The 22,430-nt window shown below is 42.4% G+C and overlaps 2 protein-coding genes across 5 annotated transcripts in view; one reads left to right on the top strand and one right to left on the bottom strand.

Moving 5' to 3' along the window:
* Nucleotides 1-463: 463 nt before the first annotated feature.
* LOC140738537 (uncharacterized) lies at nucleotides 464-12,754 on the bottom strand. 2 transcript variants are annotated; one of them, XM_073065934.1, is made up of 3 exons: nucleotides 12,609-12,754; nucleotides 6,608-6,849; nucleotides 464-5,248 (listed from the first exon to the last, which is right to left on the bottom strand). In XM_073065934.1, the coding sequence occupies exon 3, from the start codon at nucleotides 3,206-3,208 to the stop codon at nucleotides 1,757-1,759; it is 1,452 nt and encodes a 483-aa protein (XP_072922035.1). In that variant the 5' UTR covers nucleotides 3,209-5,248; nucleotides 6,608-6,849; nucleotides 12,609-12,754; the 3' UTR covers nucleotides 464-1,756. The 2 variants fall into 2 exon arrangements, with proteins under 2 accessions (XP_072922035.1, XP_072922036.1); XM_073065935.1 differs by having other exon boundaries at nucleotides 464-4,196.
* A 105-nt stretch (nucleotides 12,755-12,859) lies between these two features.
* The window catches only part of washc4 (WASH complex subunit 4), a 165,182-nt gene continuing 155,611 nt past the window's right edge, over nucleotides 12,860-22,430 (top strand). For all 3 annotated transcript variants that reach the window (XM_073065929.1, XM_073065928.1, XM_073065926.1), the window contains exons 1-2: nucleotides 12,860-12,954; nucleotides 13,374-13,513. In XM_073065929.1, coding sequence (XP_072922030.1) covers nucleotides 12,894-12,954; nucleotides 13,374-13,513 — 201 coding nt within the window. In that variant the 5' untranslated portion in view covers nucleotides 12,860-12,893. The remainder of the gene's footprint in view (nucleotides 12,955-13,373; nucleotides 13,514-22,430) is intronic.

The raw sequence follows: 22,430 nt of genomic DNA, 5'->3' as shown, positions 1-22,430 counted from the left end.
TTTATTTCTTAAATGGTGAGAAATTGAAAAGCTGCTGTTCAGAGGATCTGGATACCATTGCATACCCATCATTGAAAGTTAACAGATAGGTAGACCATAAGATTTAGGAGCAGAAGTTGGCCATTCAGCCCATCGAGTCTGCTCCACCATTCAGCCATGAGCTGATCCAATTCTTCCATTCATCCACACTCCCGTCTTCTCCCCATACTCTATGATGCCCAAGCTAATCAAGAACCTATCTATCTCTGCCTTAAATGCACCCAATGACTTGGCCTCCACAGCCGCTCGTGGCAACAAATTCCACAGATTTACCACCTTCTGATTAAATAATTTTCAGTGCATCATTAAGCCAATTATTGAACTGACAATGCTTGGCAACCTGTTCAATTCAGTCATGTACACTCTCATGGACTCCCCTTCCTTTTGATTCTGTTTATAAAACCTAAAGTGTTCTATTGTTATGAAACCAGTAACTGGTTTCACTTACCAGCAAAGATAGATATGTCAGTTGAAGTCCAATGGTACTATTTTCAAAAGTTTTATTAATAAAGGGGCACAAAAATTAAGGTTAATACAAACATTCAGATAACATGCGTCAATACTCAATCTAAAACGCAGGTACATTAATAATCACTCAGAAATAAGCTCTTTCGTTGTCTAGGGTATAATACTGAGTCCAATTGGAAATATAAAGAGTCACTCTGAAGTCTGCAGGCTTTTCCCTTTTGGTTTCACGTGTTGGAGAGAGAGAGAGAGATTGTTAGGAAAAGAGAACACTTGCCGTTGTCTTTATGAATCAAATCCTCAGCCTCAGAGGATTTGGCTTCCCTGGTGTTAAATAAAAGCGGTTTTCCGTTGGTTCTAGCCACAAACTCCGCATTCGGAATTTAACGCACGTGGCTTCCTTCAAAATGGCTTCCCGTTCCCACGGGAAGCGGTATCGTGCTTCTCGGTGTCTCCTTGGTGCGTCTGAGGGTCGTCCTCTTTCAGACCCTTCTTTATACTGCCTCACGGGATCTCAGGTGTCAATCAGGTTGCAGGTGATGCAATCTCTCTCTCAACCAGCCCACTTTGCCCGAGGGCTTTACAATGTCCCTGCGAGTTGGCACGTCTGCAGTTCCCAGGTGTCTCCTGAGAACAATGCCACAGTCGCCAGCTTTTGTCCCAGTGGAATGCGGTATCCAGCACGTCGCTGTCTTTCCATTTCCTGTGTCCATTCGGCATGTCTCTCTCTCTCTCTTGCTCTCTCTCGGGTCATTGACCCCCCTTTCACTAGGGCTCTTGCAATTCTCACAAAGGAGGGGGCTGGTATCATAACACCTCCCCTCTTAAAGGTTTTTTACCAGCGGTTAAAAACACAGAGTGGTACAGAGTCTTACAGAAATTTTGAATCTAACACAATACAGAAGCTTTTCTTTTCACTACAGAGTAATACAGTTATACATTCAAGTCAGCATCTAAACAGTTAACAATTACAGTGTCCCTTTAGTTAATATCTTAACATTGCGTACCGTACTAAAGTCTTGTAACATCAGACTTCAATTCAATAACCACCTATTTATTTATTGTTTTCAACAACAAAACTGCGGAGGTGTGATCTTAGCTTAGGTGCATCTACAAAAGTTTATGCGAATACTAATCGTTTCGGTCGGTTTACTTCGCCGGCAGGTCTCCAAAGGTCTGTCTTTATTATTCACAGGCTTTGGCGCAACCCGTAAAACCTGCTTTGCTGTTTAAAAAAAAAATGGCATCCCCATTAACCGTCACCTCTTTTCTGGCGAGTCCCCCCGTTGGGACTTTGAGTAATTTGGCGTGGTGAACTCCCGCCTGCCTCGTTCATCGGGGCTATTTTTTCAACACCATGCCCCAAACTGTCAAGACCTTTCAGGCTATTTGTTTTTAATTCCAACTCCTCTTTCAGGTAGCATTTCGAATGCAACCTCTTCACACCCCACCCTGGCGTAACAATAGAGTGGGGGGCCCCGCTATTTCCCGACTCACTCTGTGAGCGATCTGCCAGGTTTAAAATTTCTTCCTTCGACTTGGGAACTACAGACTTTCCGTTTCCTTCAATAACAATCCTCATTCCCCCCTTAAATTCGGCATTAACCTTGGCCCCACTCTCGAATACAAACACCGTGGAACTCACACTTCCCACGGTTACCAAGGTTAACCCTTTTCCTACTGAACCAACCCTATCTGATCCACAAAGACGGCCGCCCCGTTCCCCTGAATCAAACACCTCAGACTTCCCCTGAGCTCTGTTACCAGGTTCAGCACCACGTGCGCCCCCATCTTGGACACACTCAAAAGGGACATTGGCCTCTTCCAGGCTTTCAATACCCGTACCTTTTTCAAATTCTAACGTCCCCCGATCCTTCCAGTTACTCTCTAGGCAGCCCCCCGTTGGGGAAGGCGCAACCCTGCGAGCTGAAACAACCTCCTCGGCCATTTCAGCTGACTTCTCCACAGCAAGGATACCCTTCCTCTCTAAGACTGCCCTCATTTCACTCTCGGGACCATCGAGAACACCTTTAGAACTCTGAACTTCTTCAAACAATTCTGCCAAACCAGACAGATTAACCATGTCCAACTCTGGACATTTTAACAACTTTATCCGTTTCTCAACTTTAGTTCCTACCTCTAGGACCTTTCTCTTCACTAAGGGCAGGGCTATTTCCTCTCCCTTACCCCCTTTTACTTTACTGCTTTCTGTTTTACCACCCTCGGAACCCTCATGGTACAGGGTCGGTAAAAACATCTTGGCCAGATTACTGCTGGCCCGATTTAAACTGCTCACTGCTTTTCTGGACAGGCTGCGTGTGACCGCGCATGCGCGATAGCTTTGGGACTCTAGGGGCGGGGTCACCGCACTCGCCCGTCTGCGGGTCGGCATCATAGCTGCCACCGTTTCAAAAAACAAGAAATAACTATCAACATCCGTCTCTTCGAACGGAGGTACTACTCTCAGCTCCCGACTAACATTAAACCGCTCTCTCCTTAGCTCCTCCCTCTCTCTTTCTCTCCCCGCTGCCGCTCTCTCGGCTGCTGCTAACTCTCTGATCCGAATTTCATGCTGTCTTTGCCTCTCAGCTTGATCCTGCTCGTTTTCCACCTCTAACCCCTTCGCCAAATTTAACAAGTCTGATTTGGTGCTCACCTCTAGCGCCGCCACAGTCGCGTTTTTCATAAATTCACACACGTCCATCTTTGCTGGTTTTTCTGTCTGGCTACCTGCGTACCAGATCCAAATTATTTTTTTTTTTGACTTACAATCCCGATTGACTGACCTCCCCCTTTTTTTTGGTGTCAAATCCCGGACGAGCCCCCACTTGTTATGAAACCAGTAACTGGTTTCACTTACCAGCAAAGATAGATATGTCAGTTGAAGTCCAATGGTACTATTTTCAAAAGTTTTATTAATAAAGGGGCACAAAAATTAAGGTTAATACAAACATTCAGATAACATGCGTCAATACTCAATCTAAAACGCAGGTACATTAATAATCACTCAGAAATAAGCTCTTTCGTTGTCTAGGGTATAATACTGAGTCCAATTGGAAATATAAAGAGTCACTCTGAAGTCTGCAGGCTTTTCCCTTTTGGTTTCACGTGTTGGAGAGAGAGAGAGAGATTGTTAGGAAAAGAGAACACTTGCCGTTGTCTTTATGAATCAAATCCTCAGCCTCAGAGGATTTGGCTTCCCTGGTGTTAAATAAAAGCGGTTTTCCGTTGGTTCTAGCCACAAACTCCGCATTCGGAATTTAACGCACGTGGCTTCCTTCAAAATGGCTTCCCGTTCCCACGGGAAGCGGTATCGTGCTTCTCGGTGTCTCCTTGGTGCGTCTGAGGGTCGTCCTCTTTCAGACCCTTCTTTATACTGCCTCACGGGATCTCAGGTGTCAATCAGGTTGCAGGTGATGCAATCTCTCTCTCAACCAGCCCACTTTGCCCGAGGGCTTTACAATGTCCCTGCGAGTTGGCACGTCTGCAGTTCCCAGGTGTCTCCTGAGAACAATGCCACAGTCGCCAGCTTTTGTCCCAGTGGAATGCGGTATCCAGCACGTCGCTGTCTTTCCATTTCCTGTGTCCATTCGGCATGTCTCTCTCTCTCTCTTGCTCTCTCTCGGGTCATTGACCCCCCTTTCACTAGGGCTCTTGCAATTCTCACAAAGGAGGGGGCTGGTATCATAACACTATAAACAACAATGGTTTTGGTTCTAAATGTTCAGTATACCTGGCATCATGAATAGCGAATCAAGTTAAGAAAGTAAGCAGGAGATCATTCAGACTTTGACTCTGCCATTCTACAATATTATGGCTGATATTTTACGTCGACACTAACCTCGAGCTTTAGTTCAGTCTATAGCTAAAAAAATCTGTCAGTCTAGCTTGAAAACACTCAATGACTGAAAACACAGTTCTCTTTGGTTGTAAATGCCAAAACTTTTCCCATTCGGGCAAAGAAATTTCTTCTCATCTCCGGCCTGAATATTCAACATCTTATATAGAAACTGACTCCTAGTTCTACACACTCCATCGGGGGAACACTGTCCTCACACCAGCTCACAGCATAATGCAGTACAGCAAGGATACAGGCCCTTAGGCACAACCAGTTCATACTGACCATGGTGCTCACGCAACCAGTCCAATTCCTCTGTTCTGCCCATGCCCCTCCAACTGCACCCCTCCATGTACCGATCCAAATTCTGAAATGATACTATTGTACATGCCTCAACCACTTCCTCTGGCTACTCATTCCATATACTTACCACCCTCTGCCCCTCAGGACCCTTTTAGAATTTTTTCCCTCTCACCTTCAACCTCTGCTTCCTAGTTTTGGACTCGCCTATTCATTCAAGCCCTGTAAGAATTGTGTATGTTTCAGTGAGATCCCTCATTTGTCTAAATTAAAAGTGCAGACTGCCTCATCTTTCCTCACAGGCCAGTTTCCACCCTGCCCCCTTGCCCTGCTTCCCTCGGACTCAATCTGTGAATATTTGCTGCACGCCCTGACCCTGCCAATCCTTCCTTATTTAGTATTCAAGGTGTGATCTCATAAGGCCCCATATAAATAAAGTAAGATATTCTCACTCTTGTACTCACAACATGTACCATAATAGTTTCTCACTCTACCTTTGGGCTCCTTATTTTAGAAAGGATATACTGACATTGGAGATGGTTCAAAGAAGATTCACGAGAATGATTCTAGGAATGAAAGGGTTACCGTATGAGGAACGTCTGGCAGCTTTTCCATGGAGTTCAGGAGAATGGGGGGGGGGGGGGGGAACATTCCAAATGTTAAAAGGCCTGAACAGGTTAGATATGGCAAAATTATTTCTCATGGTAGGGGAGTCTAGGACAAGAGGGCCTGATTTCAGGATCGAATGATGTCCATTTAGAACAGAGATTCGGAGAAATTTCATGATATCAGCAAAGTTCATTCCAGCTGGTTAGGTTGGAAGAGTTAAACTTCGAAGCAAACTGTATGCCTTTAAATTCAATGCACTCAGCAAAATTGGCACTTGATTCTCATTGGTTATTTCATTTGCTTCAAAACACTGCTCAATTTTCTCAGTATACAAAATCCAGTTAGCTGTTGTGGAATCAAATGTGCCAATCTTTCCAATGTGGCCAGCCATATCTGCTCGTCTTTTTATGATTATTATCACCTGGTTCTCACTGTTTATGAACCCATGAATTCTGCCATTTTCTTGCCTGTTTTTAAACAAGTGTCTTCCCTTTTGTGAAGAAAACATGCTGCTCCAAAGGAAAAAAATGTGCTGCGTTTTTAAAATTTGACAGCTTCTCACTGTGTTTCAAAAGGTAGGTATCTGTCCTGGGTTTATTTTTAATTCGACAGCTTCTCACTGCATTTCAACAGGTAAGTAGCTGTCTTGGGTTCATTTTAAATTTGACAGCTTCTCAATCTGACTCTAAGTTAGCTTTTATTTTAAGCGAGGTGCATTTATATCATCTTGTACGGTCATAGCATTCACAATTCAATTATATTCACATATAACCTGTAATGAATTATTTAAATAAAACAATTTTACTTCAAAATTAATCCATCAATGAGGACACAGGGAGACTGATTAAAGGGAGATTTCAGTCTAACATCAGGAAGCATTTCTTTGCACAGTGAGTTGTGGACACATGGAACAAACTAACTAGTTGTGTATTTGAGTGTAGAATCTTAGAGACTTTCAAATCTAAACTCGATCGTTATTTCAACACGTTATGTGAAAAGCAATTTGGCGAGCTTTGTTGGGCTGAATGGCCTGTTCTTGTCAAAAATTACAATTTCTAATGTTATAATATATTTACAATATTACTCAAATACGACTGATATATTAAATACACAACATGTACCATATCCCTCCATACCTAAATTTCGAAATAAAATTAAAAAAAAATAGCCATCCCATGCATGTAGCACCTAATCTTCTCTTAAATGTTACAATTGAACCCCTCTCCCCATTCCACCACTTCCCCTGGCAGCACATTCCACAATCACACTATCCTCTGTGTAAAGAAGTTTCACCTCAGATTCCCCTTGAATTTTCATCTTTTACTCTAAACCTATGATCTCCACTTCTCGTCTTACCCAATCAGATGGATATGGATTTCAGCAAAGCACTTGATAAGGTACTCCATGCAAAGCTTATTGAGAAAGTAAGGTGGCACAGGATCCAAGGGGACATTGCTTTGTGGATCTAGAATTGGCTTGCCCACAGAAGGTAAAGAGTGGTTGTAGACAGGTGATAGTCTGCATGGAAGTCGGAGACCAGTGGTGTGCCTCAGGGATCTGTTCTGGGACCCCTACTCTTCGTGATTTTTATAAATGACCTGGAGGAGGAAGTAGAGGGCTGTGTTAGTAAATTTGCTGATGACACAAAGGCTTGGGGTGTTTGTGGAGGGCTGTCAGAGGTTACAACGGGACATTGATAGGATGCAAAACTTGGGCTGAGAAGTGGCAGATGGAGTTCAACCCAGAAAAGTGTGAGGTGGTTCATTTTGGTAGGTCAAATATGATGGCAGAATATAGTATTAATGGTAAGACTCTTGGCAGTGTGGAGCATCAGAAGTATCTTGGGGTCCGAGTCCATAGGACACTCAAAGCTGCTGCACAGGTTGACTCTGTGGTTAGGAAGGCATATGGTGTATTGGCCTTCATTAACCATGGGATTGAGTTTAAGAGCCGAGAGGTAACGCTACAGCTATATAGGACCCTGGTTAGACCTCACTTGGAGTACTGTGCTCAGTTTTGGTCACCTCATTATAGGAAGGATGTGGAATCTATAGAAAGGGTGTAGAGGTGATTTACAAGGATGTTGCCTGGTCTGGGGAGCATGCCTTATGAGAATAGGTTAAGTAAACTTGGCCTCTTCTTGGAGCAACGAAGGATGTAAGGTGACCTAGTATAAGTGTATAAGATGATGAGAGGCATTGATTATGTGGATAGTCAGAGGCTTTTTCCCAGGTCTGAAATGGCTAGCACAAGAGGGCATACTTTTAAGGTGCTTTGAAGTAGGTACAGAGGAGATGTCAGGGGTAAGTTTTTAAGCAGAGAGTGGTGAGTGCATGGAATGGGCTGCCGGCAACGGTGGTGGAGATGGATACAGTAGGGCCTTTTGAGAGACTCTTGGATAGGTACATGGAGCTTAGAAAAAGAGAGGGCTATGGGTAACCCTAGGTAATTTCTAAAGTAAGTACATGTTCGGCACAGCATTGTAGGCCAAAGAGCCTGTATTGTGCTATAGGTTTTCTATGTTTCTAAAAAAAAAAGCCTGCATGCATTAACCCTATCCATCTCCCTCAATTCTGAATACCTCTGCAAGATCTCCTCCCATTCTCTTGCGCTCCAGGGAATAAAGTCTTAACAGTTTTCTATAACTCAGGCCCTCAAGTTCTGATTTCCACTGCATTCTTTCCAGCTGATAATATCTTTCCTGTAGGAAGTGGCCTGTACTGCACACAATACTCCAAATCTGGCCTCACCATAGTCATGTACAATATAACAACCCAACTCCTGTATTCAATGCCTTTATTTATTAATTTAGAGATACAGCACAAAATAGGCATTTCCAATCCTTCGAGCCGCACCACCAGCAACCCACCAATTCAACCTTGAGCCTAATCACAGGACAATTTACGATGACCAATTAACCTACTAACCGGTATGTCTTTTGGACAGTGGGAGGAGACCAGAGCACCCGAGGAAACATGCATTTTTCAAGGAGGACGTACAAACTCCTTACAGAGGACACTGGGATTGAACTCTAACCACCTGAGCAGTAATGGGGTCACACTAACAACTAATCTACCATGGCACCCAGCACCATCCCTACAGCACACCAATAGTCACAGGCCTCCACTTAGAGAGGCAATCATCTACTACCACTTTCTGGCTACTTCTGCTAAGCTAATGTTGTATCCTTGGCAATCTGCAATGTATCTGAATCTACCGTCACTCTCACAAATATAAGATTGGTCTTCCTTTGCTGTCCCTGATCATGTCCAAAGATCCTGTGTGGATCAGCTGGCAGGGGTATTTGTGGACATTTTTCACCTTGCTTCAGGCTGTGGTTCCTTCCTGCTTTAAGGAGAACACAATCATCCAAGTAACTAAGAAAAACAAGGAACAGTGGCTCTAACATCTATGATCATAAAGTACTTTGAGAGGCTGGTCATGGCATGCATCAACTCCAGCTTTGTAGATAGACCCATTACAATTTGATTACCACCAAAACTGCTCCACTGCGGACGTCATCTCCTGGCCTACATTCATCTCTGAGTATATGGACAGTAAAGACACCTATGTTATGCCATTGTTTATTGACTACAGTTCTGCCTTAGATGCTGTTATTCCAAGAAAACTCATTGTCAAACTCCAAACCCTGGGAGGTAATGGCTCCATTTGCATGTGTATGCTGAACTTCTGACCAATAGACCTCAATCACTAAGGATAGACAGCAACACCTTGGCCATGATTATTCTGAGCACTTGTGCTCCGCAAGGTTGCATCCTCAACTCCCTGTTCTACAAGACCATAAGACATAGAAGCAGAATTGGGCCATTCATACCATTGAGTCTGGTCCATCATGGCTGATCTCGGATCCCACTCAACCCCATACACCTGCCTTCTCTCCATATCCTTTGATGCCGTGACTGATCAGGATACGATCAACTTCTGCCTTAAATATACCCACAAACTTGGCCTCCACCGCAGTCCATGACAGAGCATTCCATAGATGAACTACTCTCTGGCTAAAAAATTCCTCCTTACCTCTGTTCTAAAAGGTCAGCTCTCAATTTTGAGGCTGTGCTCTCTAGTTCTGGATCTCCCACCATAGGAAACATCCTCTCCACAACCACTCTATAGTCCTTTCAACATTTGGTAGGTTTCAATGAGATCCTCCCGCATTCTCCTAAATTCCAGTGAGTACAGGCCCAAAGCTACCAAACACTCCTCATATGTTAACCCCTTCATTCCCAGAATCATCCCTGCGAACCTCCTCTGGACTCTCTTCAATGACAACACATCCTTTCTGAGATATGGTGGGGCCCAGAACTGTTGATAATACTCAAAGTGCTGCCTGACTAGTGTCTTATAGAGGCTCAGCATTATCTTCTTGTTTTTATAATCTATTCCCCTTGAAATACTGACCCCTGAGGAACACCTACTCTACTCCATGTACACTCACGACTGCATTGCCAGATATTGCTCTAACTATATCTACAAGTTTGCAGATGACACCAATGTAGCGGGCCACATCTTGAGTAACAATGAGTCCGAGTACAGGAAAGAGATAAACAGTTCAGTGACATGGTGTCGTGACAACTTTTTCCTCAATGTCAACAAAAGAGCTGGTCAATGACTTCAGAAAGGGAGGTGGTGCACAAGCTTCTATTTACATAAATGGTGTTGAGGTTGATAGCTTCAAGTTCCTATGTGTGAACAGCCTGTCCTGGTCCAACCACATTGATATCATGACTATAAAAGCTCACCAACACCTCTATTTTCTCAGAAGGCTAAGCAAATTTGGCATGTCCCTGTCAACTCTTACCAATTTTTAATCTATAGAAAACATTCTGTCTGGATGCATAATAGCAACTGCTCGGCACACGACTGCAAGAAGCTGCAGAGAGCAGTGGATGCATCTTGGCTTCCCCCCTGTGGTCTCTGCCTATATTTTTCGATGCCTCAGTAAAGCAGGCAGCATAATTAAAGATCCCACCCACTCTCGATCTCCCCTCTCCAATTGGGTAGAAAATACAAAAGCCTGAAAGCATAGACCACCAGCCTCACAGACAGCATTTATCCACTGTTATAAGACTCTTGAACAGATCCCTTTTATGAGAAGATTGATCTATGGTCTCACGACCTATCTTGCACTTTATCGTTTACCTGCACTGCATTTTTCAGAGGTTTTCACACCTTATTCTGCATTGTTATTGTTTTACCTTGTTCCACTTCAATGTATTGTGTAATGATTTGATCTCTATGGACATTATGCAAGACAAACTTTTCACTGCATCTGGTATATGTGACAATAATAGATCAATTCCAATTGGCAACTTCATTGCTAATGTCGTGTAACTTCTTGACCAGCTCCCCATGCTAGATTTTGTCCGTGTCTTGCTGAAACCGACATAGACAACTTCAAATGTCTTTCCTTCATTGATCTTCTTGGTAATCTCCAAAAAACCCTCTGTAAGATTAGTTAGACATGACCTAAGCCATGCTCTATCCCTAATCAGGCCCTGTCTATTCAAATACTTATATACTTATATGACACTTCCTAATAATTTACTCACTGTTGACATCAGACTCACTGGCCTTTAATTTCCAGGTTTACTCTTAGGGCTATTACAACATTAGCTATTCTTCAGTCCTCCAGCATCTGTCCTACAGCTAAGAATGTTTTAAATATCTCTGCCAAGGTTTCTGCAATTTCTACATCAGCCTTCCACAAGGTCCAAGGTCCTTATTAGGAGTGGGGGAATTCATCTCAGGACAGTGATTTCTTCTTCTTCTGTAATCCAGTTGCAGTTAACGACCTCACAACTCTTTTGCAACACACAGAAAATACTGGGGGGAACTCAGCAGGCTATGCAGCATCTATGGAGAAGTGTAAACAGTCCTGATGAAGGGTCTTGGCCCAAAACATCAACTGTTTACTCTTTTCCATAGATGTTGCCTGGCCTGCTGAGTTCCTCCAGCATTTTGTGCATGTTACTGTGACTTCCAGAATCTCTTGTTTGTGATTCACTCCTCTTTTGCCTCATTTCTATAGTCTCTGTATCTGTCTCCTGAGTAAATATGGATTCAAAAGATTTATGTAAGATCTCCCCCATCACTTTTGGCACCATGCATAGATGACCATGTTGATCTTTAAGAGGGCCATTCTTGTCCCCTGCTATCATTTTGGCTCTTAATATAGCTATAGAAACCTTTGAGATTCTTTTTCACTTTTGGTTCGGCACAGCTAAGAAGGGCCAAAAGGCCTGTTACTGTGCTGTAATGTTCTATGGTACTTTGCCTGCCAGGGAAACTTCTTTCAGCCTTACTGAATTCTCTCTTGCATTTCTTATACTCAACAGCCTCATTTAATCCTAATTAACGATACCGATATGCACCTCCTTTTTTACTTTACCAGAATCTCAATATTCCTTGAGGTCAAGAGCCGAGAGTCACATTACAGCTATATAGGATGCTGGTGAGACCCCACTTGGAGTACTGTGCTCAGTACTGGTTGCCTCACTACAGGGAGGATGTGGAAACTATAGAAAGGGGGCAGAGGAGATTTACAAGGATGTTGCCTGGATTGGGGAGCATGCCTTATGAGAATAGGTTGAGTGAACTTGGCCTTTTCTCTTTGGAGCTTCGGTAGATGAGAGGTGACCTGATGGAGGTGTATAAAAGATGAGAGGCATTGATTGTGTGGATAGTCAGAGGCTTTTTCCTAGGGCTGAAATGGCTAGCATGAGATGGCACAGTTTTAAGGTGCTTGGAAGTAGGTACAGAGATGTCAGGGGTAAGTTTTTGCAGACAGTGGTGAGTGCGTGGAATGGGCTGCCAGCGACAGTGATGAAGGTGGATATGATAAGGTCTTTTAGGAGACTCCTGGATAGGTACATGGAGCTTGGTAACCATAGGTAATTTCTAAAGTAAGTACATGTTTGGCACAGCATTGTGGGTCAAAGGGCCTGTATTGTGCTGTATTCTAACCAAGGTGCTATTGAAATGTTGACTGATTATTCCACTCCATAGATGATGCCTGACCTGCTAAGTTTCTCCAGCATATGGTGTGTTGCTCCAGATTTCTGCAGAATCTTTAAAACTGTTAGCCTTACCTTTTATTCTAATAAGAACATAAAAATTATGTAGTCTTAAATTTTCAACCTTGAAAACCTGCCAGTTTGTGCTTCATCTCTCAAAGCCTCCTTTTGTTGGAAAACAGTCTATCTCAATCCACACCCAACATATCCCTTCTGGTGCCGTCAAAAATGGTCTTACTGCAGTTTATAATCTTAATCAGGGTCCAGCCCAACGCTCAATTATTATTTTGAAACTAATGGAATTACGTTCACACTCCTCTCACCTGCTCCATCTCGTTCCATAAGAGTTCCAGTATCTTGTTTTCCCTAGCTGGGTCCTCTACATAATGTTCAAGGAAACATTTGTCACTCTGCCCCATCCGGTTATTTTACAGTATGGCATGCCCAGTCACCTCCCCTCACTCCAACTTCCCTCATCCACCCCTTTCTCAGACCCGCTTTCCCCCTCTCGTCCAATAAAAACGTCAAAACGACGAGAGAGAGAGGAAGCGAAAGTGATACTGCGCATGCGCAAGGGTGTTTGTCATGTGATCGGTCCCGTGGTAAAGATGGCGCTGGAGGCGTTGTCTCCCGATTGGAGTTTAGATGCTCTGGACGACGGATCTCAGAGTGGGTATTAGGGGTGTATGAGGCTGAAGGGCGTGGGGAGGGCACGATATCAGGATTGCTGCCACCTCCATGGGCCGCTGCAGCTGTGCGCTGGGGTAGTTGTTGCAGATGGGCCCATGGCTTCGGACGCGACCCAGTAGAGTCCAGCCTTCAAACGGCAGGAGAGTAACCGGTGACAAGTAGTTCTCGTTTTGCTGTACAGCGATGAGCGGCACTTTTACACTTCACATAAAATGATCAGTGCTGGGAAGTGTTGCGAATAATAGGTTCACCTGGAGTAAAACTTTACATTCTTGAAGAGTCATAGTGAAAGTTTCCTGCAGTTTAGAGCTCTTTGCTAAGGTTTGACAGGGTAGCCAGTGTCTGATTAAAATGAGGAGATGAAGCACAAAGTATTTCATTTCTTCCTATGTGTTTAGGAATCCACGTTGAGGTGCAATTGAAGAGTTATGGGAAATTTATTGAGGAGTACACGAATCAGCTGAAAGGCATTGAAGATGCATTGGATGACTCTGTTGGGGACGTCTGGGATTTTACACTTGACCCCATAGCACTTAAGGTACATCTTAAAAAAAACTTAAATTGTGTATTTTTGTTTTGGGCGAATACTACAAATAGTGAAATTTTGGCACATAGATCTTTTGTCATCCAGTATCAGAATTGGTATTATGTTCTCAAAAGGGAGTCTGTGATGTTTGTAAGAACATGAGCATTAGGGGAACAGGAATAACTTCTCAAGCTTTGTCTATCAGTCAGTTTTCATGGTTGATCTACTTTGAATGTTGTCTTCCTGTAATCTCCATGGGGCCTTTAATATTTAAATATTTATTGATCTCTTTTGAATGCAATGAATGAGTTTCCACAGGTCTCCAAAGAACTAGTATGAAGATATTTCTCTGTATTTCACTCCTAATTAGTCATTTAAGATTGTTATCCCTAGTTTTAGACTCCTTAGCATTTTGTGTGAGATACCATAATTCCGTGTACACTTTGTCTTTAGTTGGCAAACCATTGTACAAAGCCTTAAGAGATTCCAAAACAGCAATGTGAAGTGATTTGGAGTTCATCTTTTCTGCAGGATAATCCTCAAAGCAACTGATTAGTGAAATGTTTTTCCCCCCAAGTTCATATTGACCATTTTGTTTGCAATCAGTTCTTCAATGTTTTGATGTAATGTGAATATTGGCCACAGCATTTTCCCTGCTTTCAATGTCAAATTAATACATCTGTTGTTCCCCGTTTTCTCTCTGACAGAATAGGTTGGCAATGGTAATTCTCCCTCCCTCTTGCCCCTTTGTCAGTTAGTCACTCGTCCTTATTCTGTCCCTGGTCTTTTTTCCCCAGTAGTTCACACACTTTGCCCTCCCGTTCTGCAGTTCACCATCTACACACCCCAACAGTAAATCAATTGCCAGCCTGGCAAATTTAAACAATCCCTTCTGTTAATCTGCTCTACTGGTTTATAATCCATAAACATAAGGATTCCAAACATTTCAGTTACTTTCACTCGCGCTGTTACATTGGTTTGTAGACAGCAGAATGACCCCAAAAGACCCGAGGGACAGTCTGGGGTGTCCTAAAATAATGCCTGGGTTAGTGGAAGCAGGCGCCCTACACAGGCAACACCACTGGTGGCATGGGGAGGTAATATTCTTTAATGTTCATCTGAGCATGATCTACCGGTTTAACTAAGGCATTTGTTGTGGAATAAAATTGTAGGATGTTAGAATCCCTGTTTTAAAATGTTCCAATTCTGCATCTGAAATAATTATCGTCTGATGGCATGATTATCTCCCCTCCCCCAGACCAACAGTAGAATTTCCTGGTCCTTCTAGGCCAGGCAGAAGCGGATTTAAACCCTCACCCTGGCTTTGCTAGGGAGGTGTGGAGGTTGGATTTCATGGTGAATAGTTGTATTGGAAAGTTAAAGAGTGTGTTGTGGGGAAAGCATCTACTGTATTTGTAAGTTTTTGTACATCTGTGTTTGTAAATACTTTGTCTTCACAACTTTGGGGCAGCTTTTGCATCTTTTTCACCTGGCACTAAATAAAACACCTTGCTGCTGTGGCTCGCCATCTGTTTTTTTTCCCAACTGGTGACCCTCGTCAGGCACGCTTACCCACGGCTGATAGTGAGTTGTGATGCTCTCCCTCCTGAAATATTGTGACCTATTTCATAGGAATCATAGAATCAATAGAATTTTGGAAAAAGATAACCAGAGCCACAATCTATATCCACTTCTATTAAAATTCTGCGGATCATCGGGTTTTCAGGATATCACTTACAGGCTCATTATTTTCTTTAATGGTGTTTTCATTACAAATATTAATGATTTATGTGAAAGTGGAAAGGCTTTTGATGAAGTCTTGTATGTGGGGAAATCCAGAAGGTTAGAGCTCATGGGTTCCAAAGCAAATTGGTAATCCAAGACAGTTTTCAAAGTTTGATTGGATTTTGCACGTAGGACAGTATAGCACAGAAACAGGCCCTTCAGCCACAATATCTGCATTGAACAAGATGCTGAATTCAACTTGAGTCTCTTCTCCATTTACACGACAAATATCTGTAGGTTTCCCTTTGTATTCATGTGTCTTACAGCCTCCTAGGCACCCCTATCATCACTGCTTCCATCACATCTCCTGGTAGCCTGCTCCAGGCATCTATCACACTCTGCAAAAAAAAATCTCCTTTAAGCTTTTCCCACTCACCTTAAATGCATGTCTTCCGGTACTTAGCATTTCTATCCTGAGAAAAATTCTGACTATCTCCCTATCTGTGCTTCTCAATCATCTAAACTTCTCTCAGGTTTCTCCAGTTTTTGTTGCTCCAAAGAAAGCAGCCGAAGTTTGTCCAACCCTCCTGATAGCTCATACCCTGTAACCCAGACAACATCTAGTAAACTTCTGCACCTTCTCCACATCCTCCCTGTCATGGGGTGACCAGAACTGCAAACTACTCCCAAGTACATGCTAACCAAAATTTCATATTGCTGCAACATGACTTCTTGATTCTTGCACTTTGTGCCCTTAGTGATAAAAGCAGGTATGTCATGTCCCTTCTTTACCTACCTGGCTACTTGTATGGCCACTTTCAGTGAGCTTTGGACTTTTAACTCCAAGACATTTCTGTATGTTCATGCTGATAAGGATTCTGCCACTGACAGTTTACTTTACATTTGACCTCCCATTTCACACTTGGCTAGATTAAAGTTCATCTCTCATTTTCCTACCCATGCAGTATCTAAAACTGATCTCTATTCTGCTCTATCCTTTGACAAGCTTCTACATTGTTTACAATTCCACCAAAATTTGTGTTATCTGCAAACTTACTAATCCACCTATCTACATTTTCATCTGTCAGTTAATATGTATTTGTATACATCACAAACAATGGAGATCCCAGCGCCAATCCCTGTGAAACACCACTGGTGACAGCCCTCCAACTGAACCACTGTTCTCTCTGTGAGCAAGTCAGTTCTGAATCTGAGCTAGCATGTAACCCTTTTACAATGACTGTTCAATTCCCATTGCTGTCTTTAAGGAGTTTGTATGTTCTTCCTCTGACTGTGTGGGTTTCCTCCAGGTGATCCAATTTCCTCCCACAATCCAAAGATGTACAAGTTAATAAGTTACTTGGTCATGTGGGTGGGCTGTGAGCCGGAAGGTCTGTTCTTGTGCTGACACCTTAATCTGGATCAGACCACCCATGAGAGACATTGTTAAATGCCTTACTAAGATGCATGTAGACAACATCCACTGCACTCATCAGACACCTTTATCACCTCCTCAAAGCTCAAATGAAGACAATAAATGTCCTGCATAAAACTTTGCTGACTGTTTCTAATCTGTCCCAAATGCCTAAATCTAAGAATCCTCTCCAGAAGCTTCTACTATAAGGCCCACTGGCCAATAATTTCTTGAATCTTTCCTGTTTCCCTTGAACAAGGGAATAACTTTGATTGCTCTCCAATCCTCTGGGAGCTTTCCTGTTGCTAGTGAGAATAACAAATTTTTGTCAATCCTCTATTACAGTGTGTCCCACATTGCTTTGCTGTCTACCATGTTCTCTGTGAATACAGGTGCATTTAGTACCTCATCATATGACTCCAAACATTTCATGGTCCCTTTTGGCCTTCCTAATCCCCTGTTTGAGTTCTTTGCTGCTATCTATATTCCTCAAGGGCTCTGCCTGATTTTAGCTTCCTAAAGCAAACATATGCTTCCTTTCTCTATTTGACTAAGGTCATAACTCCACTCATCATCCAAGGTTCCCTTCCCATGCCATCTTTGTCCTTCCTCCTCACTAGAACTCAGCTCTGATCAGCTGGTATTTGACCAATTCCCACATGGACTTGCTTGTAAATTCCATCTCCCCAGCTCTACCTAATTTGTTCTAATTTTCCCTCCCCCAATTTACTATTCAATTCATTAAGGTTCAGACTTGTCTTTACTCATGACTATTTAAAAACTGATGGAGTTGTAATCGATCTTCATAAAAACTTCTCATCAAAAGGCCAGTCAGCTGTTCAATGTAGTACCTCTGCTAGTTGGCGAGCTCTCAATCAACTCTTTCAGATGCACTGAATAAATTCTGCTCCATCAGAGTTTTGGGAACGTAAATACACCCAGTATGGCAACCCTGTTGATTTTACATCTATCTGCATATCTGTCCTCATCTCCAGTGACTATTGGGATGCTTGTAGTGCAATGCCATTAGAGTGATGGTGCATTTGTCATTCTTTTTAAACTCTACCCATAATACCTCAGTGAGTGAACCTTCTAGTGTGCCCTCTGAGTGGAGAATGTGAGATTTTTCTCTGAATAGTAGTGCAACTCTTCCATCTCTTTTATATCTTGCCTTATCTCATCAAAAATCAGGATGCCTATGGCAACATTCCCTCTAATATATTTTTACAGCTTCACAGACCAACCATTGCTCTAAGTAAGAATTTTTTACATGGCCTGAAAACCTTGCAGCACTTTAAGTGTTTTTTTGTTATATGCATACTACGAGTATGTAGAATGAAAATTGAAAAGCGACATGCTATTGATTTTATTTATTGAAGGTATAATTAAATGCAGTACAAAGAATATCTTTAATGTTTCATAAACTTTTTCTCATGTCATTATTACAACTATAAAACTGTCCAGATTAATTTTGCATCCAGATGAAATCCTCATTAGATCATCCAAATGTTCCACTTCTAGTCTGTTTCTGGGTTTACATTTGATTGAATTCATAAGACTGAATTCCCATCCATAGTTAACATGAGGAGCTTGAAATGTTCCAACAGTGTCATCAAGAATTGACATTTCTTCAAATTCTTTGTTTCTAAACATGTAGTTCAACATATCAGTGAACGTCTTACTTGAACCTGTCGTAACTTTCTCAGAAATGACAAATTTGATATCACAGTATTGTTGCATGTTTTTGAGGCAACACTTCATTGTAGTTTGTAATAGTAGCTGAGTATATTTTTGCCTGTAGTACAGCATTCTCTTTTCCATACTCAAAACTGGTTATGTTTATAATAGCAACAGGGTCAAAAGCTTGCCATTCTCTTAACTCATCGTCAGAAAACCTGTTATCAATGATTGCATACACGTTGAATGAATTGCATTATAGGCACATTATCAATGTCAGAACTTATAGATTCATTTCATAGTTTGCCACACCAGACAGTCAGCCATTCCTTGTCTGGCGTGTAGTGTCAGGATTGGTGGTCTTTCGGATTAACCAGGTCACGGAATGAATGTTCCTGACTCAACCCTTTTTTTTTTACAAGGCCGAGTGGCTAGCTTGTTGCTCAACCCAGCACGGATGGAAAGTGTGCCTGGGGGTGGGGCCAACTGGGTTCGAACTTGGGAGCCTTCGCTTCCAAAGTCTGGCGCTGATGCTACTGCACCACCAGCCAGCTAGAACTTAAAGAGCATGTTTTTCACTTTGTCACTCCAGTAAATGGTATCACCAAGATACTGTGACTGTAACTTGTTTATTTTTCATTGCACACTGCAAAGGTTCAATTGTATTCAAACAGCTTTTCTGAAGGAATTTAGAGGTGTCAGCTCTTCGAAGACATCAGTTAGGACAGTTAATGCTATTCAATATTGTGATTGGACAAAATCATCAGGCACCGGTTGCTGATTGGATCATTGCATTCATGACCTCGCTCTTTGTGATCGTTACATACCCTGTGGGTATCTTATGACTGTCACATGACCATGATGGAATTGAGACTCTGCTGGGCATGATGTAATGGTCTTCTGATGGTGGAGTGATGTACTTTTCCTGCCAGTGAGAGGTCATGTGATGGCCTGTTTCAACAGGGTATAAAAGGAGAACCCCTCCCTGTGAAGCAGGTCAGTTCGTGGTTTAAGTTGTCAGTGACTATTCTGCTGCGTATTAGATTTTATGACGCAGTTTCATTTTAAAGATGAAGTTTTAATTTCTACTGTAAGAATCGTTGTGCCGGCAGATTGGAGGAGTTGTGGATGGAGCTGTAGGTGGTTGAAGGTTACAAGAGGATATAGACAGGCTGCAGAGTTGGGCAGAAAAATGGCAGATGGAGTTCAATCCAGACAAGTGTGAGGTGATGCATTTTGGAAGGACAAACCAGAAGACTGAGTACAGGATTAATGGTCAGTTACTTAAGAGTGTGGATGAACAAAGGGACCTTGGGGTTCAAATCCATACGTCCCTTAAGGTCACTGCCCAGGTTGATAGGGTGGTTAAGAAGGCCTGTGGGATGCTAGGCTTCATTAACAGGGGGATTGAGTTCAAGAGTAGAGGTCATGTTGCAACTCTACAAATCTCTGGTGAGACTGCAGTTAGAGTATTGTGTTCAGTTCTGGTCACCTCATTATAGGAAGGATGTGGAAGCTATGGAGAGGGTGTAGAGGAAATTTACCAGGATGTTGCCTGTACAAAATTAAGGGAGGGAAGTTTAGGGGGGACCTCAGGGGTAAGTTTTTTACACAGAGGGTTGTGAGCGCCTGGAATGACTTGCCAGGGATGGTGGTGGAGGCTAAAACATTAGAGGTATTTAAGAGCCTCTTGGACAGGCACATGGATGAAAGGAAAATGGAAGATTATGGGATAGTGTGGGTTTAGTACTTAAGGATTATATGGGTCGGCACAACATGGAGGGCTGAAGGGCCTGTACTGTGCTGTAGTGTTCTATGGTTCTAGTTCTGAAAGTCGCTGCCAGTTAAAGTCCAGTCGGAGAGTGAAGAATTATCAAAGTTCGGGAAGCTGAAGGATCGAAAAAAGTTGGTGTTGTCGGCGGTGAAACAGGTTCGACATTTGATCCTCTTTCTTTTTTTTAAATTAGTTTTTCAAAACATTTTACAAAATTAAAAACCCCAAATCCCAATGAGGAGCATTAATACAGAGCAAGGTTAAGCATACAATAACAATATGCTACACAGGAAGAGAATTTAACAAAAAAGCACCTAAATTAAAGACAAGTGAGCTTAGTGTCCTCCCCAAACCCCACAACACAAGAAAAAAAAACAATTCCAGACCAACCACCACACAATATAGAGAGTATAAGTCCGGACAGTCAAACTCCCAGACTGTAAATACACTTAGCAACAGAGGATAATAATGCCTACTACCAGAAAAAAAAGGGAGCTGAAAGCAAGGGACTGAAAAGAAAAAAAAAAACCCTAGTCAAGAGGAAGGTTATGAAAGTACTCAATAAAAGGCCCCCAGATCTTATGGAACTTTAAATCCGAATTGAGATAACCATTATCAATTACTAATGCATAAAAGGCAGCAGGCATATAAAAAATCAAGCGGTACAATAGCAGTCTGGGAGAAAGATGTAAACATAGATTTGTAAGGTCAAAATATAAACATGTCCTAAACAATAAAGAAATGTTGGAACTGGAAAACCCACCCCACCTGCACAACCCAAAACTAGACGGCTACCAAAACAAGTAGCTAGCTCTACCAGAAAAATTAACCCAAATACAACTTCCAGATCTGTGTCATTGACAGCAGTTCCGTATAAATGCTATAACAAACAGTAACTAGTTTATGCACTAGAAAACATAACTACAGATTAGAACACCTTCTGCCGAGATATACAACTTAATACAGAGCGAATCGGAAGAAAACCAAAACTAACCTACCCGCAAAATATTATAGAAGAATAAAGTAAGAGAAAGGGGAAAAAAAAGGTAAGAAGGAAAAAGAAAAAAAAGAGGAAGGGGAAAATTATAAATTCAAGACGAGTAATCAACCGTTTACCGAGAAGGGAGAAAAAAACATTCAGAGAATGGAAAAAAAAGGGGATGAAGAAAAGAAAAAGATAAAATAAATAAGTATTTAAAACAGAGGAAAAATAAATCAGCAGTTGAACTGTGAACCGACAAACAGGGAGGCCTTCACTAAAGACTTCAAACCTCCAAAACAAGTTAGATTTAGTTGTAGAACTCTGTAGGTAAAGTTATACAGAGGTAAAAATAGATTACACACACACCAAATCCCGGGAGAGATTGTCAACAGCCTTTAGAGTTTCAGTGAATAATGTCTGAGTGATTCAAGTGAATTCCGAGTCCAGAGAAAGTAATTTTACTACGAGGAGTACTTATCCACCATTTTAGAAGGTCCGATCAGATTCCGAAGATGACTGGATAGCCGGAAGACTTGCCACAAACGCTTCAGCTTCCCTCGCTGATTTGAACCACTTGAATTCCCCGGTATTAAACTTGATTCTGAGGTCAGCAAGATTACGAAAGGAAGGTTTGAAACCACGATCAAAAAGCACTTTCATTACGCCTTTATACTCAGCGCGCATCTTTAAGGTCTGGGGTGCAAAATCTTCCACAAAGCGAATGGTTGTATCCTGGAAAGAAAAAGAGCCTCTGCGACATGCCTCCACAATCAGACTGTGTTTTACCTGGTATTGATGGAAACACAAGACTACTGGTCGCGGACGGGAGCCCAGAATTCCGGGGGGGACGTTAACTCTGTGTGCCCGTTCGAGCTCGGGCGGCTTCGGAAGCAGATCCTTCCTGAATATCTCACAGAGAAACTCGGCGAAAAACTTCACGGTTGACCCCTTCTCAGTTGCCTCTGGTAATCCCAGAATTCTGATGTTGCAGCGTCTGCTGCGATTTTCAAGATCCACCATTTTGGAAAGAAGTTTATTAGATTTTTCCTCTAAGCTGGAACAGAGAGTCTCCAAGTATCGAACCCGACTTTCTAAAGCTTCAGAAGTCGAATCGATGCGAGATAAGTGTTCAGCATGTTTGTCCACTTTATCGTTGATCCGATCCAGTTTCTCTTCTAACTGTTTGAAAGCGGTTTTAATTTGCTTTAAGATTTCGTCTCGGAGATTTTCAAGCACCTCCATCGTCACGTCCGACGAGGTCGTAGTTTCTTTTCTCCCGGATTTAGAACTCTTGCTAGACATTGTAGGTTAGATATATTCACAGGCAAGTAAGAGATACCGAAATAATTCCTAACTA

This window comes from Hemitrygon akajei, chromosome 14 (assembly GCF_048418815.1).
Source record: "Hemitrygon akajei chromosome 14, sHemAka1.3, whole genome shotgun sequence".
Classification (NCBI taxonomy): domain Eukaryota; kingdom Metazoa; phylum Chordata; class Chondrichthyes; order Myliobatiformes; family Dasyatidae; genus Hemitrygon; species Hemitrygon akajei.
Note: the sequence above shows the minus strand (reverse complement) of the source record. Positions and strands in the feature narration are given on the sequence as shown.